Source organism: Stegastes partitus, unplaced genomic scaffold, assembly GCF_000690725.1.
Source record: "Stegastes partitus isolate 25-593 unplaced genomic scaffold, Stegastes_partitus-1.0.2 Scaffold475, whole genome shotgun sequence".
Lineage (NCBI taxonomy): Eukaryota > Metazoa > Chordata > Actinopteri > Pomacentridae > Stegastes > Stegastes partitus.
The window spans coordinates 268,003-286,527 of NW_007578206.1; the positions used below are offsets into that span (position 1 = coordinate 268,003).

General features: G+C 41.6%; 2 protein-coding genes across 2 annotated transcripts in view; one reads left to right on the forward strand and one right to left on the reverse strand.

Moving 5' to 3' along the window:
- The first annotated feature begins 397 nt into the window (after positions 1–397).
- cunh8orf76 (chromosome unknown C8orf76 homolog) lies at positions 398–6,504 on the forward strand. The gene is made up of 8 exons (XM_008286913.1): positions 398–588; positions 1,257–1,358; positions 3,068–3,211; positions 4,871–4,921; positions 5,031–5,175; positions 5,274–5,409; positions 5,684–5,816; positions 5,908–6,504. Exons 1-8 carry the CDS (start codon positions 484–486, stop codon positions 6,076–6,078), a joined length of 987 nt encoding a protein of 328 aa, XP_008285135.1. The 5' UTR covers positions 398–483; the 3' UTR covers positions 6,079–6,504.
- Positions 6,505–14,324: 7,820 nt separating this feature from the next.
- LOC103360969 (TBC1 domain family member 31-like) overlaps positions 14,325–18,525 on the reverse strand; it is an 11,805-nt gene continuing 7,604 nt past the window's right edge. The window contains exons 7-15 of the mRNA XM_008286921.1: positions 18,441–18,515; positions 18,212–18,291; positions 17,984–18,119; positions 17,396–17,488; positions 16,791–16,919; positions 16,412–16,606; positions 16,125–16,197; positions 15,842–16,042; positions 14,325–15,070 (exon numbers count right to left, since the gene is read on the reverse strand). Of these exons, the coding sequence (XP_008285143.1) occupies positions 14,916–15,070; positions 15,842–16,042; positions 16,125–16,197; positions 16,412–16,606; positions 16,791–16,919; positions 17,396–17,488; positions 17,984–18,119; positions 18,212–18,291; positions 18,441–18,515 (1,137 nt within the window). The 3' untranslated portion in view covers positions 14,325–14,915. The remainder of the gene's footprint in view (positions 15,071–15,841; positions 16,043–16,124; positions 16,198–16,411; positions 16,607–16,790; positions 16,920–17,395; positions 17,489–17,983; positions 18,120–18,211; positions 18,292–18,440; positions 18,516–18,525) is intronic.

Genomic DNA, 18,525 nt, shown 5'->3' on the forward strand with positions numbered 1-18,525 from the left:
TTGACCCGAGTCATAAAGTTTAAAGGCAATGTTACCAAATACTAAGGAAATGTATGTAAACTTCTGACTTTGAAGAAAGAAATTTTAAAAAATTCTGGCATTTAGAAAGTTGGAATAATTTAATTTAGCTAAAGATGTGCTCAAAAAGGATGAAAAAAAATATTCATAAGTTTTTTTTTGTTTTTTTTTTTGCATGTTCTTTAACAAAATTAAATCTTACATTTTAGTGTCAAAAAGCAAGGAATGTTTTTGTTTTTTTCTTGGATGCTGTCTAGAAATGTTTACTCTATGCAACCGCGCCTCATCGGCCGGAAACTTTCTTCCCGGAACTGTAGTTGTGGACGCTGTATTAGTCGTGCAGTTTACGATGAAGGACTGCGTTGCCACGAGGGTGTAAACAAACAAGTGGAGCTGAAGTTATATGATCATTCAGACACGCTTACCTGTTGAAACTGGGAAATTAATGATATTTCTTGGTTTCGGATGGAGATATTAGGCAGCACGTTTGACGACTCGGTGTTTTCGGAGGCGAGAGACCGAGTGTGTGTGTCCCTGTCCTCCTATAACGCCAAACTGTGTGAACCAGAGGTGAGAGGCTCTGATTTGGAGGTTTTAACTGGAAAAAAAAAATGCTGCAAGTCCGTCAGTGAAGGTTTGAAACCAGAAAAAAAAAGCTGTGAAGAAACAGACGGGGTTAGCAGTAGCTAGCTGGCTAGCTTTGTCGTCAGGAAAAACATGTAACACAAGCAAGATGTTATGCTAAAGATGCTAACACAGTAAAAGGGTTATTTCCGTCCTGTGATCACTAAAACAAAACTGAGTAAACCGATAAAGCTAAGTTAGCTTAACTGGAGGAACATGGTTGTAAAAATAAGCTGTGAACATTACAGCTTTCTCAGTTTTGGTCCCATGTTCTATTTCCATCTGCATGTCAGCACCATGGCTCCACATGGAAAAGAATTGCTAGAGAAATGAAAAACATCTGATTTTGAGGCTTCACAAAGATGGAAAAGGATACAGGAAGATTGGCGAACAGCTAAAAATCAGTCCAAACACAGTTACTGCAGTAATCCAGAGATAGAGAATGAGCTGTAGTAATTATGTATGTAGTAAAAATATTGTTTGACATCAGTATTTGTGGCATTTATGTAAATAGTGCATTGTGTATGAACTGCACAGTAAACGTGAAGGTTAGTCTCTATCGGTCAGCTGCTTGAGGAGTGAGTTTTAAAGTTTTCATCTTCTCTTCTCTGCAGTGGTTTTGTGACAGTGCTGCTCTCGATACTGATGATTCTTTGGAGAAGCAGAAAGTCTACAAGTTCAGAGGTGACTTGGCCGTGAGACAAGGGAACTATAAGGTAACTGAAGTCATTCAGCTCAGTCTGGCCTCTCAAACTTCAAATATCTAATAAAGACAGTTGTCCAATATTGCCAAAGAAACTGCCTGCGAAATATGAGGTGTGTCAGAAAAGTTCCAAGACTGGTGTCACAAAAGATATATGTCAAACCCAGACTACGAGTTTTCCCCTTCAGACGATCAACCAGCACGTCTACAAAGAGATCCTGCGGCGTTTGCTTTGTTCAGTGTACGAGAAGAGGCGAGAGTTGTGGCAGGACAAGTGGTGGCTGCTTCACTATGACACCTGCTCACAATGCCGTGAGCATCCGATAGTTACTGGCTGAGAAGAACATCACTGTGCTGGAGCAACCTCCCTACTCACCCCACCTGGCTCCATGGGTTTTTTTTCCACTTCCCAAAGCTCAAGGGGGTCATGAAGGGGACCTGTTTAGAAGACGTGGACGACATCAAGATGGCTGTGACAACGGAGCTGTGGAGGATCCCGGAAGAATCCTTCCAGGAGTGCATGGCGGCGTGGCAGAGAAGGCTGGGAAAGTGTGTTAGACTCCAGGGGGATTACTACAAAGGGGAAAACTTGTAGTTTGGATTTGAAATATATCTTTTGTGACACCAGTCCTGGAAGTTTTCTGACACACAGCACATGTAGCAACTAACAGGAAAACAAGTGGACACTCTCGGTTCATGCCCTTCAGTAATTTAGATTATGTCTGCCAGCCTGCCAGTGAGGACTCTTATGCAACATTGTTTTCACTGAAGTGATTCTGTGGAACTGCTACCAACAAACAGGTTTTTAAGCCAGCTGACAAGTCCTGCAACTAAACAGGAATGTCTGTAGTTCCAGTTATTTCATGTATACAAAAGACTCAAGTTAGAAGCATGTTACATAGCAGCAGTATTTTCAAACAGCTTTATAAAGGACATCTGAAAACCATTCAACCAAAACACACTGAAACTCCTCATGAAATCAAACCAGACTGAATTACTGAGATGTCACATACGCACCGATTTGCCACAACTTTACAACCACTTGTCTAATATTGTGTAGCTCGTCATCCTGCTGCTAAAGCAGTTCTGATCCATTGGAGCACGGACACAGGAGCCCTCAGGGAGTCATGAGGTGCCGATGATCCATTGAATCCTCTGGGCTTCAGGGTGGCTCTTTCATGTATCCGAGTTGTTTCGGCACATCCCATGGATGCTTTCACAGACTGAGATTTGGGGAGTTTGGAGACCAAGTCAACACCTTTGAGCTCTTTGTTGTGTTTCTGAAGTGGCTACTGAGCAGTTGTTGCTGTGTGGTGGGGTTCATTGTTCTGCTGGGGGAGGCTGCTGCAGACAACCTAACATTCACATGAATTCCCTGACCCAAGGTTTCCCAGCACAACCTGCACTGTAAAAAGTTGATCAGTGTGATTCACTTCACATGTCAGTAGTTCAACATTGCGGACGATCAACGTATAATAAATACGTTAAATCCTCTATATTTTAACATCCCACTTTCTACTCTCATGTCGTGTACAAGCATAAATACTTAAGTACCTGAAAATAAATGTGTGCTTAGTAATTTCAAAGTAAGAACATAAATAGAAGCTGTTTCAACCAAATTAAACTCTGAGTTTACATCTGTCACATGCTGACCTTTCTTCTTGTTGTTACTCGTGCCACCTTTAGATGTCTAATGGTAAAATTCACATGTGTCTGGTTCAGAAAGCCCTGGATGCCTACAACAGCTGCCTGCAGTGGATCGCCGACAACAACCTGACCATCAGACGAGATGTGCTGGAGGGAATGGCCCGATGCTGCACCAAACTGGGGCAGAGAGACAGGGCGCTGGAGTTGACAGAATTACTGGTACTTCTTTTTCTTTTCCTGTTTAGGTGTTAAATATGAAACAGTGACTCATGTAAGTGATTGTAACTGAAACAACCTGCTGCCATGTTCACATCCTTTATATGTTACTTGGTGTTGTAGAAAAACAACATTACACTGATTGCTCTTTGCTTTATTAAATAACAAGTTTGATATTTCAAACTTTCATGACATACTAATATTATAGATAGGGATGAGTACTCAGCCCTGGTTTTAAATGAACCCCAGGGCAAACTGTTAAATACCGGAGGACTGATTAGCTCCGACGTTAACAGTTCTGTTTACGATACTTTAGAAAGTAAGAAGATCATTGTTTTGCACATTTTATCTCATCACCTATCATTTTCGCTTTCCAAATCCAGAACAGAGTTCTGTCTGTTGGACTCTGTAGCAGAAAATGTTTGTTGCCGCAGCAGTAATCTGTGGAAACATTCAGCAAAAGTTCATACAGACAAAGAAATGTTTCACTGCTGAGCTCGTAGTTCATCGCTAACGTTTGTTAGCAGCCCGAACACTGAGTTAACTGAACTGTACGAACACAGGCTACTGATTAAAAGTAAGTATTCTCCAGCCGCTTGTTTAACTGTCTGTGGTTATGAATTCAGTCTGAAATTCAGAGCATCACCTGAGCAGAATTTTAGTTTCACATTCAGAGCAGCAGGATTTAGTGATTTGGAGGCTGCAGACAAACTCTGTCTTATATGATTTTCACTGTTTCTCTGAGTGGATGTTGGTGTTAATGATAGAAGAAGTACTTCTACTGTTGTCTTCACTAGACTATTAAAATCACACATCAGTAAAAACACTGTCAAAGTCCTGCATTAACGTTGTATTCTAAAGTGAAGAGTGAAAGCGGTTTTATCAACACAGTGTCGTGACATTTACTTAATATATGTTCAAGATGGAGCTTTTCACTCTGATATAATGCTGGTCAGTTAAATGAAACACAATGCCTAATGTTTTATTTAGTGAGTAAAGTCTTTGACACTGTCCACAGACCTCCGATCATCCCATCTACACATTAGTGTCTATATCAATTTTAATTTAAATACAGCACAGAGAAAATAAAGTAATTCTTATTCTGTTTTTAAACTTGTTTAGTTTTTAGTCTTTAAAGCAAAACAAACAATGAACAACTATCAAAAACTACAGATAGGAATACCGTTACAGGACCGGATCGATGAGCAGTATTGGTAGAAGTTGTAGTATCGTTAAAATCTTAATAATATCCATCCCTATTTATAGACAACCATTAGTATATGGTTGCCATTATTTCAGTGTTCTCCATTGTAATGCCACCAGAGCTTGTTCATTTTTGATTGATAATTTCTCAAGTTATCAAACCTACAAACATTATTAGGCAAAGATATTTTGTCTAACGTAAGATGAAAGTGAACATTAGGCCACAGTTATATTGTAATACACTAAACAGAAGAAACCTGTTTATTCTAACACCTCATCATTTCACAAAGTATAGCAACTTGGCAGCTACAGCTTTTAATTTAAAATTCAGTTTAACTTTATGAACTCATGACATTGAATGCATGGACTTGTATTTCGTACTAAACTAAACAACCATGAGACACGAAACTTAGAACATGACCAGACCTCAGTAGTAACACCTACATGACCTCCCTCCAGAGCAAAGAAGCCTCCAACACCTGTCACCTGACCAGCCTCCTCCTGCTTAAGGTAAGAGTTAGTCAGAACACACACACATATACACAGTTCCCCCTATTTCACTCTTAATCCAGTTTGCTTTTGGAATATAATATATATGAAATTGAAACTTCTCCTAAAGGTCAGCATCTACCAGCATTTTGGAGCCGTCAGATCAAAGATGTTGTCTCTGCAGCAGCTGTGCAGCCTGCTGCCCTTCAACCCCTGGCACTGGTTCAGTCTGGGACAGACGTGTTTGCAGCTGCTGGACAGCGACAGAACCACAGGTAGAATGAACTGCCTGTCTCAGTTTTAACAGTCATAGTATAAATGAGGTGCCCTCATGATGCCACGTGCTTTGCTGTGTTTACTATCGTTTTAATAGAATCCTGCATCTCTAAAAGTTGTGAGTCAGCAGAAGAGCGGGGGGATGGAGAGTCTGAGGAGCAACAGGAGGCGGCAGCAGAGCTCAGTGAGGACAGAATCTGGCTCAAAGCTTGCACCTGTTTCATCAGGACAAGGTACCACATGTGACTGGAACCACTGAGTTAACATATGTCACATGCACACCAAAGTTGAAAATACCCAAAAAGACAAACGTTACATCCCAAACATTCAATTGGCTCATGTTATTTTAAACAGTTATCCCACAATTTTAAGTAGAGCCATATGAACTACAGATGAAACAGTATTATGTCAAACTAACAACATAAAACAGATGTGGTGACAAGATAATCTGTGTTGCCAGTGTTATGATTAAATGTGTAAATCATCGTATCTTGATGCCTTCCAAAGACTCCTGTTGAGAATCCTCCGGCAGCAGCAGTCCTCCTTTGTGCTGCAGCGCAGCGAAAGCGCTCTGCAGATAACAGACGAGGCCTTACAGCGGCTAAATCCTAAAGAAACAACGCTGCAGGCCGTCACTGAGGTGAGGACCTTGTTTTGTGGAGATATGCAAGGTCAGCCTAGAAATATAATTTAGGTGGACCAGTAAAATTCTCTCTCTCTTTACCTCCCAGGTGATGTCAGAGGATCTGATCCCAGAAAAGATGAGGGAGGACTACCAGGATGGGGAAAGTCTGACCAGTGTGTGTTTGCAGAGCTTCAGAGAGCGCTGGTGGAACAAGATCTTACTGACGTCGGTGTTAGAGACTGATGGACGGCAGCACAGCACAAACACAGAGTCCTGATGCTCCTGTCTCTGAATGGTTACACATGCTGACGACGTTTCCCACAAATGTTAACTTATTATGCTACAAACAATATTCAAACTCGCACTCGTAAAATGTAACAATTTTGTTTGCGGCTTCGTATAATTGAAAAACGGGCAGAACTGCACAGTGAATGTAGTTATCATGCATTCTACAGAACCAAACAGACGCCTGAATATTTCATCCACTCCATGCTGTGGACAATATCATGTATGTTCTGCAAGTGAGACATTTTTTTTTATGTTTACCAAAAATATCACTTACGCCTTAACATGCTCATAAAACATTAGAATGTTGCTAATGTTGGTGTTATTATGAATAAAAATGTGCTGAAATATATATATATATATCGTGTTGTGTAGTTGTTATAAACCTGACAAAATAAAAATGACAAGTGAGTATGAATTTGGCCCAGGAGCCTTATGACACCAAACTAACCAATAGTTGTCCAGCTCACACTTTGATTGACAGCCACCGACAGCATGTTCTTCCTGAAATGGGCGGGATCAGCAGCAGCTTATTGGTTTTCAGAACAAACAGCCCATTTAGAACAGCGATAACATCATGGCAGTATTATGAGCTGAAAACTGAAAGACACAATATGGGGACATGTGAAACTTGGATGAATTTGCTGAAAAGGGGCACAATATGGGACCTTCAATAATGTCTGCCATGAAAAAGACCTGTATACGTCTATATTTATGTCTATAAAATGCACAATATGAGTCCTCTAGAAGCAGCTCACCCAAACAAAATGCACCTGTTTTAAGTCATCAACTGTATTTGTGACTTTTCTGCTACAGTAAGCTAAACTGTGTGGGGAGAAGGTGTCATATTTTAGACTCAGGAACTCAAGCACTCATGCATTTTTCTACACAGTTAGGTGGCTTCCGACCAGCCGTTTTAGGATCAGTTGTCAGATCTGAAAATGTCCAGCATAACAAAAAAGAACAGTCCGGCGTTCTTCCAGCGTGTTAACTGTAAACGAGCCGACAGTAATACAAGCCTTTACCACACCTGCCTGACAGATAAACAGGTGTGTCACTTAACTTCCTGATTATTCCTCCTCTCCCAGGACAGTGGAGTTCTATTGTGTGTAATTTATCCCGTTCAAGTTCTGACAACACATAATTCATCTCCGCTCTGCACCAACCTGAGCAGAAGTTTAATTAGCTAATAACTGAAAACACCTGTGTGGCTGCGCAGCAACATCACCTCCAACACTCTGCTGAAATATCTGCTTAAATCTCATTTCCTCAGAACGTTTCACAGACTTCCTGGGTTTAGAAACATTTAATAAAGAAAAGCAGACAGGTTTATGCTCTAAAAACAGTTTATTGTGTTGTAGCAATAACATACTCGTCACTAAATCTAATATAATCTCTGAAGATTTACAGTTGAATGTATATTTCACACATACAGATGAAGACACTGTTTTGTGTAACTGTAGCTCTTGAGCGTCCTTCTGAGGGTGAATAAATGTGACCTAGATTTCTCCACAGTGTGTATGCCTCCGTCAGGTTTATGGTCGGTTTTGATTAAGACCTCTGAAGCCTGCTGTGCGTCTATCAGTCATGCTCTTGCTTCTTCCCAGCGGTGAATTCATGCCGCTCTGGAACGGCCTCCAGCCCAGCTGTCCTCCTGTCCTCTGTCCCATCCCCTGAGCGGCGCTGAAGGAGCTGTGACGAGCCACAGCTCCGGGTCGAGCCGCAGCTTGATTACTTTGGGGGGTCCAGTTGATCCTCTGCTGGGAGGCGCGAGACTGTGGCAGCATCCTGGCTCCTGGCATGAACACTCTGGAGTTTGTCTGGAGCGGAGGCTTGAGATGAGCTCCCATTCCTGTGGAAGCTGACTTTGGACCAGGGGAATCTGTGTTAGGGTGTGACTGAAGAGGGGACTGGCAGTGCCTCTGGAGATGATCTTGCCTTCTGGTTTCTAGAAAGGAGATTTTGGTTTGTAGCCCAGATGAGTGGCCCCTTGGGCTGCTGAAAGGAAGCTGGAAGCTGCTATTTGGTTGTTGTTGCTGTGATGGAGTAGAAGGAGTCAGGAGCCTGGGATTATCAGATGGAAGTTCTACCTTTGGTTTCAAGTTTAGTGAGTAGTTCCACTGTCCTCTCTGTGTGTTTAGGCCTGTGGTTAGTACATTTCTGCTCCTTTGCTGAAAGAAATGTCCTTCAGTCGCCACATCTGGCTGATCAGTACTTGAATTCTTCATTAGCGGTGACTGATAGCGTCCAGTCCTGTGCTGTCCGTGTGTCGGGGAGGCGGTGTGCAGAGGGCTTGGCTCCTGAACCCTTGCAGTCTTTTCAGTGGTGGTGATGATGGTGAAGCTGGCTAGTTGAGACTGACCGTATGGGTTGTAGGTCTGATCAGGAGGGTTTAAATGCCAGTGGATCTGGCCTTGGTTCATCTCCAGAGGTTCCACGTTTCTTCTTGCCTCAGGCTGAGCGCACAGACCTCCCACTGTTTGTTGTGGCTTCTCCAGAGGTACACGCTGCTCCTTACACTCTGTTTCTGTTTGAAGCAAAGGTTTTGGGTACAGTTGTTGAGATCTACTCTGTGTTTGCAAACCAGTGTCTGCTCTGTGCACAGTCTGGTTTTCACCTTTGCCGCACTCCAGTTCTAGGCCTGGTGGATCACACAAAGCCGTCTGAGTGTTTGCAGGCTTTTCATTCCAAGCCCAGAGGCACATTGTTGTTTTGGTCTGGTTTGATTTCGGCTTAGTGATGCCACTGTTATTATTGTGAGCTTCATGTGATCTGGAACTGAGACCAAGACTGTGCGGCAAAGTGATGAAAGTGACAAAACCAGCGACTGGTTTGGAGCTGGAGTAGAGTCTGTGGAATTCCTGTTGGAAAGGTGCAACTGAGCTGCCCTTCATGCGGACGGCAAGACTCCGATGGACCTGCCAGGACAGCCACGAGAAACTGAGGGCACAGGACACACACAAACTATTATTCACAACAGAAAGACAGAGGGAAAGCATACAACAAATAGACAGTAAACACATCAGATACACACTGAAGTTACTGTTTCTGTGAGCGTGTACCTGTATGAACCAGTCAGCACTTCAACCCAGTCAGTGATGATAAAACTGGCAGCAATCTGACCTGTCAGCTTCCTGCCTGTCTTTGAACAGTAGGTTTGTCCATGGACACTTCGTACTGACAGCTTCTATACACACAAACAAAACACCACAATTATTCAATACATATAAATTGTGAAGTTATCACTTGAGGAAGCAGAATAAACATAATTTCCTTTGCTATAGAAAGTGTGTCCATTCTAATTATCTATGAGGTTCTGATTGTTGGTTGATTTAAAGAAAGAAAGAAAGAAAGAAAGAAAGAAAGAAAGAAAGAAAGAAAGAAAGAAAGAAAGAAAGAAAGAAAGAAAGAAAGAAAAAGAAAAGGGTATTTCTGTAGGGTCATAACTTAATCTCCATGATTATTAATGCTTAAGAGTCTTAGCCTTATACTTAAAATTAATTAGCTTAATATCCATAATTAATAATACCACTGGGCCTTAGCTACATTATTAAATTAGTTATCCTAATCTCCATTATTAATAATACTGTAGGGTCTCAGCCTTGTTATGTATTATAGTCAGGTAAAGCAGTATTTTATGGTATTTCTTCAGGGTTTAAAATCAAAGATGTGTAAATTATTCAGGCAAATTCGCATCATAAATAAAACCACAGGGTCTTGCCCCCGACACATACACTTACTTTACTGGAAAACAGTTTGGCGCAGCAGCTGTTTTTTTTGTTTTTTTAAAACTGTGCTATATAAATGATGGTGCCTTGACTTTAATAGTATGTTACATTATTTACATAAATAAAATGCCTTCATTCACATACTTCAGTTATTAGACAAACTTTATAGATGCTGGGGACAAACATCGTGAGTGAAGCAGAAAATTAAAGAAATAAAAGAAATCTTAAAAAGATAAATTGATTTATAAAAAGTTTTTTTGAAAAAACATAAATTGATTTACACTTAAGAATACCCTGAATGGCTACAAGACTAATCAGAATACACATTTAGACAAATTCTTTTTTTTAAAAAAAAGGTACATTTGGAAACTCACACTAGAAATACTAATAAATCTCACTAAAACAAAGTCTCCACATTTAAATAAACAACAACATATTATTAACCTCAGACAACCAGAGTACATCAGGACTATTTAGTTGGATTTTTTCAAGCAAAGAATTCATGATGTCTGTGTAGAAAAGGCAGTGGGATACAAAATGAAATTCACCTAAAATACCACTAACTTAACAAAAAACACACAAACATTGGTCTTTAGAAACACCTTTATATCTGCCTGTCTCAGTATCCAGTGGTAATGGAGCAGTTCTTAAATAAGCACAAAGGGATCCATCCATCCATCATTTAATCCTCACTAGGGTCGCAGGGGGGAGCTGACTTAGGGTGAAGACAGGGGACACTCACATTCACACCTACGGACAATTTAGATTCACCAATTAACCTCAACATGTTTTTGGACTGTGTGGGAAGAAGCTGGAGAACCCGGAGAGAACCCACACTGCATGGGGAGAACATGCAAACTCCACACAGAAAGATCCCGGGTGTCCTCACCAGGACGTGAACCAGCGACCTTCTTACTGTGAGGTAACAGTGCTAACCACTGCTCCACCTTGCAGCCCATCAACTATACTGAAATAAATAATTGACGTAAGCGAACACTCAGATTTTATTTAATTTTTTAGCAAAAAAAAAGGGCTGAAATCTCTGATTCCAGCTTTTTATATTTTAATATTTTCTGTGTTTTTTTGCTCCTATGTGATGGCAAACTGACTATCTTTGGGTTGTGGACAAAATGAAACATTTGAGGAAGTCATCCCTGGTTCTGAGAAACACTGATTGACATTTTTCTAATTTATTTGACATTTTAAAAAACCAAACAATTAATCAGTGATTTGAATAAATAGTGGTAGATTATTTAACAATGGATATAATTGTTAGTTGCAGCCATAGTAATCATCTTTAATTTGAAAGGTGGCAAAGATGTTTTCCATGTACAGTGTTTGGCTGTAGCTGGAAGGCCGTACCGTGTTACGACATGAAGCCTAACATCGTGAGTAGAAGCATATTTATTGGTGACATTAAACCAACCTTCAGGGAGTTAATAAAGTTTTGTAAAACTTTACTGATGCAAGCAGGAGTAAAGGAGTTGGATGCAAAGAGGGAAATGAAGAGACTCACAGGGAAGTTTTTGCTGTTGAGATTGAGGTCCTGCCACATGCTCAGAAACAGGTTCAGGTTGAGACGATCCAGCAGCAGATGAACGGACACGTTCCTCTTCCTGCTCGCCTCCAGAAGATCACACAGCAGCTCCACGTCACTGAAGCTGTCCATCACTATGGCCAGAGCCTAAACAGCCACATGGAGTCACATCAGTAAAGATGTCAGCCACTATAGACCCATAAAGACCCACACTGTGGTAGAATGTACATTTACTCAAGTACTGTGCTTATGTACAAATTCGAGGTACTTATTTCCATTCCATGCAACTCTCTACTTCTACTCCACCACATCTCAGAGGGAAATATTGTCCTTTTAACTCCTCCTCCTGATGCATTTATTTACTTTTCACAATACATTTCTGTGCAGTAAAAACAAACAAACAAACAAACAAAAAAAGTCTAAGTGTGAGGATTTTTGAATGTTTCTGATAAACTAAAAAACATGGTGTTCATTTATGAGCTGAGGAAGTTGACAAAGATCTTCAGTGAAACTAAGTATTCAATAACCCTCTAGGAATAACTGGAAAATGCACAAATGTAAGGAAGATGAAAACAGGGCTGTTGTACTGAGCTCATGAAAACCTTTTAAAGATTCATGGCTCCCACAGGACAGTGATTGAATGGAATATGATGTGTTGGTGTAGGTTAAACTATTCAGCACTATATAAAGTAGTTTGAATTAGCTGAACCCTAACTATCTACAGTGGTTAAATGCAACATACACATGAATGCAGCAGTATATTGTTATTTATAATAATATACTGCTGCAATATTTATTAGTCCAACAACATCACATATTTTGAGAAAACACTGAGAGGAACCACTTTATCACACAATGAGTACTACTTTTGATACTTCAGTACATTTACATACTTTTATTAATGTACATTATTAAATCAAGGACTTTTACTTGTGAAGTATTTTCATAGTGTAGTATTAACACTTCTACCTAAGTGAACATTCTGAATACTTCTTGCACCACTGACAGATATCACTCACTGTACATCTGCTATTTCAGCCCACAAGATCCAGTATTGACATGTTTCTCTCACGTGCACAGTCATGCGTAAAGAAACACACAAACGCACCCTTCGACATACCAGTTCAGCCTTCCTGATGAACTGCCTGACCACGTCTTTCATGCCGGCGGCCCTGCTGTCAGACTGGAAAAAAACCTCAATACTGGAGTCGCTCAGGACAGGACCGCTCGAATTCACACCTGGAAGAGCAAAGGCATAGCTGGAGACGGCAGCTAATGAAAATGGAAAAGCTGAGTATTTCATTTCCCAAAGTAAAGACGCAGACCCACAGTTGTCTTAAGAGGATTTTTACACCTCAAACACCAAGAGTTTTTACAGTAATTATGTGCTTTCCATAAAAACATTTCTACACGTGGGGTACCTCTCAGGCCGCTGTGGTCCAAGTCTGCCAGAGTAGGATCACTGTCTGTTGACACTGCAGAGCAGCTGGTGGGAGATCGAGAGCCAGCAGATAAGCTGTCTAACTCTTTGTCATCATCATCATCAGTTCCACCAGGATCATCTGTGTAAAGCACAGAAGTGTATGAATGAAAAGTAACACAACCAGCAATCTTTTTTAGCCTATGAATCTACCTGATGATCTTGTTTTCAAGCACAACAGGCTGCCAAGATCAGGAAAATTACACAGAAAGAACACATAAACAAACATTTACAACCTGTGTAGTCATGCCTCCTGTTTTCCAGAATGTAACTCTTCTCCAGCTCTGACAGAAAGTCCACTTCTCCCTCTTCCTTCAGCACCTCGTGGTATCCCTTCAAGCCCTGACTGAGCAGGCAGTCGGCTGCGAGTCGGGCACTCTCATTGTGGCTCAGGTCCAGAGCGGGTCTGCTGGCTATGAAGTCATAGTACGAGGAGGAAGGGATGCGGAGGTCTTGAACCCGTCGCCTCACTTTCCCCTGAGGTTTGGACCTCCTGTACCACAGCACAGACGCACTGTTGCCCGCATCCATGGATGATGGATGGAAAAAAAAAAAGTCTTATTTTATGGTTCTGTTAAATTTTAACATGCCAAAAAATAAATAACTAAAAAAGCTGCATCTTGAATGCTCCTCTTAGAGAATAAGTTCAGCCATAAAAAGGCTGACGTTACAGCTCCGCAGGATCCATTTGTGTGAGAAATCTACTGACTCAAACTGACAGAGAGGTAAAGAGAGAAAGTAGATCCGCCCCCGCTAAGGGCAGGTGAGGTTTTGTAACGCATGATGAGATGTGACAGGTGCGAACTGAGAGTAAAAGCCCTGCTATGAGTTTAAGACTGTGAGCTTTTGGGATGTGCCTCAAGAAACACACAGGAAAAGTATCAATGAAATCAGTAGGTAATTATAAGCAGGTGAAAAGTTGATGTTAATATGTCAGGCTGTTCTGGGAAATTTGGCTTCAAGACATGATTCTCTGCTTTTGAGAACATTGCATTTACGTTATTGTTTGTTAATTAGCTGGGTCGGTGATAACAGAGCCCGGTGGAGTCGTTTGGCAGCCTCCTCCCCAGGCTTCAGACCGAGTGATGCAGAGCAGGTGAGCACAGATAAAAGCTGGGTGGAGGGACAGCAAGGAATGACTGACAGGAATGGAGATAGCTGTCATTTCAGCTCACATCAGACAACAACCGGCTGCTTAAGGGACTGAAGGCAGAGACAGACATGTTGTCGACACACCCAGACACAGCGGAGAGCAGCAGAGGCCCACAGAGCTGTTTCACAGTAATTACACTTTAAATGTTTGGTCCTCAGTGGTCTGTAGTTTGCCTCTTTCAATAAAACAACCTGACTATTGTCTTGCTTTCACCACCAAATATCCAGTAACAAAATAATTCCAGGCATGAAAACATATCAGAATGAATCAAAGGAGCCAATGAGACAAAAAGATCAATCAGGATTTATTTTTTTATCCAAACAGGTTTTAAATAAAACTGTATAAAATCCATTAAAATAAAATTTCCAAGAGAAACAGTGCATTAAGTTAAAAAAACAAAATCATGAATAATGGTAGTATGACAGTGTTATTAATATGTTGACCATGGCTGCAAGATTTGATACTGTACGATGTAGAAGAAGTGAATGTTTGATCACAGAATTAGCAAAGCCACTCAGTTTGTCTGAGTAACGTCCACCAGCTGCAGAGGCTAAGACAAGTAAAAAGAATATTATGAGAGAGCCCACCCATGGATTTCAGGTTGACTTGAATGCTAGCGCAACCGTCTGCGCATCGTATGAACCAACAGCACAGCCAGAAATGCAAAGGATCAGCCCATTTACATAGAGAAGGTGGGTTTTTATGACATAGTGGTTGATGATGTCCAGGTAAACTTGACTCTTGTTGCATCAGTAATTTGTAGCTCAAGAAGGAGAGAAAGACAGAATACGAGTCCTTGGAAAGAGGTAATCAGACAGAAGCGATCCACTCAGTTCAGCTTGGTCTGACTCACTGTTTCTGTTCCCTTCTAGGGAGCTTGAGATGAGAATATGTTTCTGTGACACTTTGAAGGACATAGAGGAGTTTGTGGTCACTGGGAGACAGAGGACAGTGTGTGGACAGACTGTGAGGAGGCAGAGCTGCCCTCTCTGGCTCTGGCTGCCAGCTTCTGTCTCAGTTCTGTGATTTCCTTCAGCAGTTCTCGCTCGCTGCTGTCCAGCTGGGCCCGGCCCCGATCCAGGGAGACTGGCAGAGGAAGGAAAGGACGACAGAATTATTGGTACAAAACACCTCACAATGCTCATTCTTAATAGAAGGTATTAAACCTGTACTTTTAATAAAGAGGAGCAGCTACTTGCTAATCCTGCTCAGGTGTCATCCAGCAGTGACTTATCCTGCTACACTCACTTTAACGCCTTTCACAGAGAGATCACACTATAATTCTGCTTAAAAAAAAAAAAAAAAAAAAAGCCTGCTTATTATGCCGCCATTGACTGCAGTTGCTTGTTTAGGCTGATCCAGGTGAGCAGACATAATGCTGGTCCACTGGGCACAACCACAGGCTTGGTGTGTGGCACCGAAGTCTAGTTTTGCATGTCTCACCATGCAGGCTCTTTCTTTCACACACATGTGGATTTGGTTCTGTGACTACTTCCGCCGCCGCTTGTCTAATCTGTCTCTTGACCACACACACAGTACGATGAAGCGAAAAAAGGTGCAACAGCCCCACCTACAACAGACACTATGCAACAATTTTTTGTTGTCTCTGCAACACATCGCTACCTTGTTGTGTTGGCACGGATCACAGCACTGATTACACAACAAAGCCCTGCGTTGCTGTGCCAATTTGCATTTGTTTCACCAGAAACAAACATTTCCTTTCTGAAAAGATCAAACTCCTGTGGGGAGTCTTTTCACAAGAAAAGTAGCAGTACATAAATTAGAGGAAATAATTTAACCTGAGGGTGTTTTTTTTCTTTTCTTTTGCAGTAAAAAGTGTTAATCACAGTGACTTACAGTTGGTGGAGGTGCTCTCTGAAGGTGAACTGCTGTTCAGACACACCACTTTGGTCCCTGCCTGCGTCGGAGTGGGAGCACCGTTGGCTCTGATTGCTGGACCGACACCTTTGGTTCCAACAGAAACAGCAGTGGTGGCAGTGGGTCTGTGAGGACGTCCTCCAGTCGAACACTGCAACCTTAATCTCATCTGTTTCTCATCTAACACAAAGCAAACACTGAAACATTAGATCCACATCTGGAAATAGAAAATGTGTGTGTTTGTGTGTGTATGGACTAATACCTGCATCTGCTGAATACCAGGGCTGCTGCTGCTGCTCCTGTAACTGGGCTCTGGTACTCATCACTTCATCCCACTGCAAATTCACAAGCACTCACTGTACGACTGAATGAATTTATACAAATATTACAATCTGTCTTCAGTGGTGTTTCATAATTAATATAAGCCAGAGCTCTTTTATAGAACTGAATCCCACCCATAAATCATGCCGCTGTAATTTTCCATGCAGCAGACAAGCCGACGCATTATGTAAACTGACATGTTGACAAACACACTCTCGCTGTTCTCACCTTACTTCCTGCCACATCTCTTATGGTGTCAGCCAGTCTCTCCTCCTCTGCCAGGGTTTGCTTGTGAAGCTCTGCCAGTCTCTCCCTCTTCCTCTCCTGCTCAGCGTCGACCTGCTGCAGGCGATCCGCCACCTCTCTCTGCCAGTCCGACTCCAAGCCCAGCTGGCAAGCCTCTGCCAGAGACTCCTCCAGGGCCTGTGTGTGTGTGTGTGTGTGTGTGTAAAAAATTTAGAGACACAAGAGGAAACGATCACAAGTACATGTGCCAAAATATGAGTTTGGATGATTGTGTGTATTCGGTAGCTTCTTACAAAGCCAGATGGATACACAAGATCATACGTTAACACGTGTCACGGTTATACTGGAATGTGACGCTAACCTGCATGTTTGTCTGAGTGCCGTGCAGCAGCTCTGTGAAGCTCTCCTCCTCTCTCTCCGCTTTCCTCATTCTCACCTCCACCTCCTCCTCAACCTGCCGTCCTACACGCTCCTGCTCTTTCAACAAGTGCTGAGACAGCAGTCATGAAAAAAGAAGAAGAACAAGAAGAAGGAAAAAAAGTATTGAAACAACATCACAGTGGAACTTTTAGCAGTGAGATTATCAGAAGAAAGATGGCGTAATATTCTCAAAGTTCAACATGTTTTACATTTGATTAACCTTGGTGTTTGGTTGTATGCATGTTTTCATTCGCTATAACCAAAATTTTGTGTCAATAAGGGCTGTGACACCAGGAAGTGATTTGCTTTCCGAAATTAGAAAAAAGCTTATTGGTTGAATTGTAAAATCTGCTAAAACATATTGTCTATTCAATTCCCCAAAAAGCAGTGCTATCTTTTAAAGCTTTTAGGTGTTTTAATTAGAAAATGGTTTTAGGTCAACAAGAGTCCCCTTCGGTAAGAAACTGAAATACTAATCGTAAAAAAAAGAGGGAGGACAGAGTGACATAAGAGAGGCTGGTGAGGAAGCAGGAAGGCATTTGTCACCTGTTCCAGTCGTTTCCTCTGAGCCTCCAGTTCCATCTGTCTGACTTCTAGATCCTGGACCGCTGCAGCCGTCTCCTGCTCACGGAGATCCATCTGCAGCAGAATGTACAGGTTAGAATTTTGGCTTGAGAAGAAAACTGCAGATTTTCTGCTAGTTTTCACAAATATCAACCGATCCATAAACCTTTGTGGCCAGCCTGGCAACACACTGACTTATTTTAGGATTACAGCCCAGAATCTCTGATGTGATAAAGTTCTAGCGTACAAACTAAAGTAAAGTCAAAGCGATGCAGCAGTAAGTTGTGAATCGTAAATGTGCCCCATAGATGTAAAGGTTTTTAAAATACTGGGAAGAGACATGTCTTAGTGTTGCTCACAACTAAATATATAACTTATTCAAGTCAGCAGCTTTTGGTGGAAGCTTTCAGACATGAAACGAAGCATTTTCTTGTCTGGGACTAAAAAAACAAAAGGCTTATAACAGCTATACTTTACTGGCAAATTTGAGCTTTTTTTTCACTACACAGGTGATTAAAAAAAAACCCTACAAAACACATCCTGTGCATGACCGGACAGATCTGTGTTCACCTTCCTGCTGATCTCTTGGTCTAGTCTCTGTATCTGTGACGCTCTCAAGTCCTGCTGGTGTTTGAGAAAGCGTCTTCGAGTTGCATCCAGCAGCTGTAACTCCTTCACCTTCAGCTCTCTCTTCATGGCAGCCAACCTGAACAAGAAGGAAGCAGCCTCAACAACCAATTGCCTGAAGTCACATAATTCTTTTTTTGGTCATAATTTAACAGTAACAGTGCTGCTTACTTTGCTCTCTGCTGTGTTAGTTTTTCCTCTTCTTGTGTTAGGATGTTTCTGCGCTGTTCTTCTGCTTTCTGCAGCAGCTCCTGTGTTCAAAGTGATTTAAAAAGTACAAATGTGTTCACTTTATTTCAATTCCAGGGCTTTTAAATCTTGCTTTCTTTTATATTCTGATGATCTCTATGAAGTCTGGGCATTATAGTCTCATAAAATCTACGCTTCAAAAGAATTCTACCTGCTGAGCATAATAGGTCTCCTCTTCAGCTTGGCGCCGCACAAAATCTGCACGCAATGCTGACACCTCCTGTCTACAAACAACA

Bases quoted from the DNA above. Each gene is read 5' to 3' on its own strand.
- cunh8orf76 (XM_008286913.1), top strand. From the start codon at position 484: ATGGAGATATTAGGCAGCACGTTTGACGACTCGGTGTTTTCGGAGGCG. The intron at 589-1,256 runs GTGAGAGGCTCT...TCTTCTCTGCAG, and splicing joins CCAAACTGTGTGAACCAGAG to TGGTTTTGTGACAGTGCTGC. The intron at 5,410-5,683 runs GTACCACATGTG...TGCCTTCCAAAG, and splicing joins ACCTGTTTCATCAGGACAAG to ACTCCTGTTGAGAATCCTCC.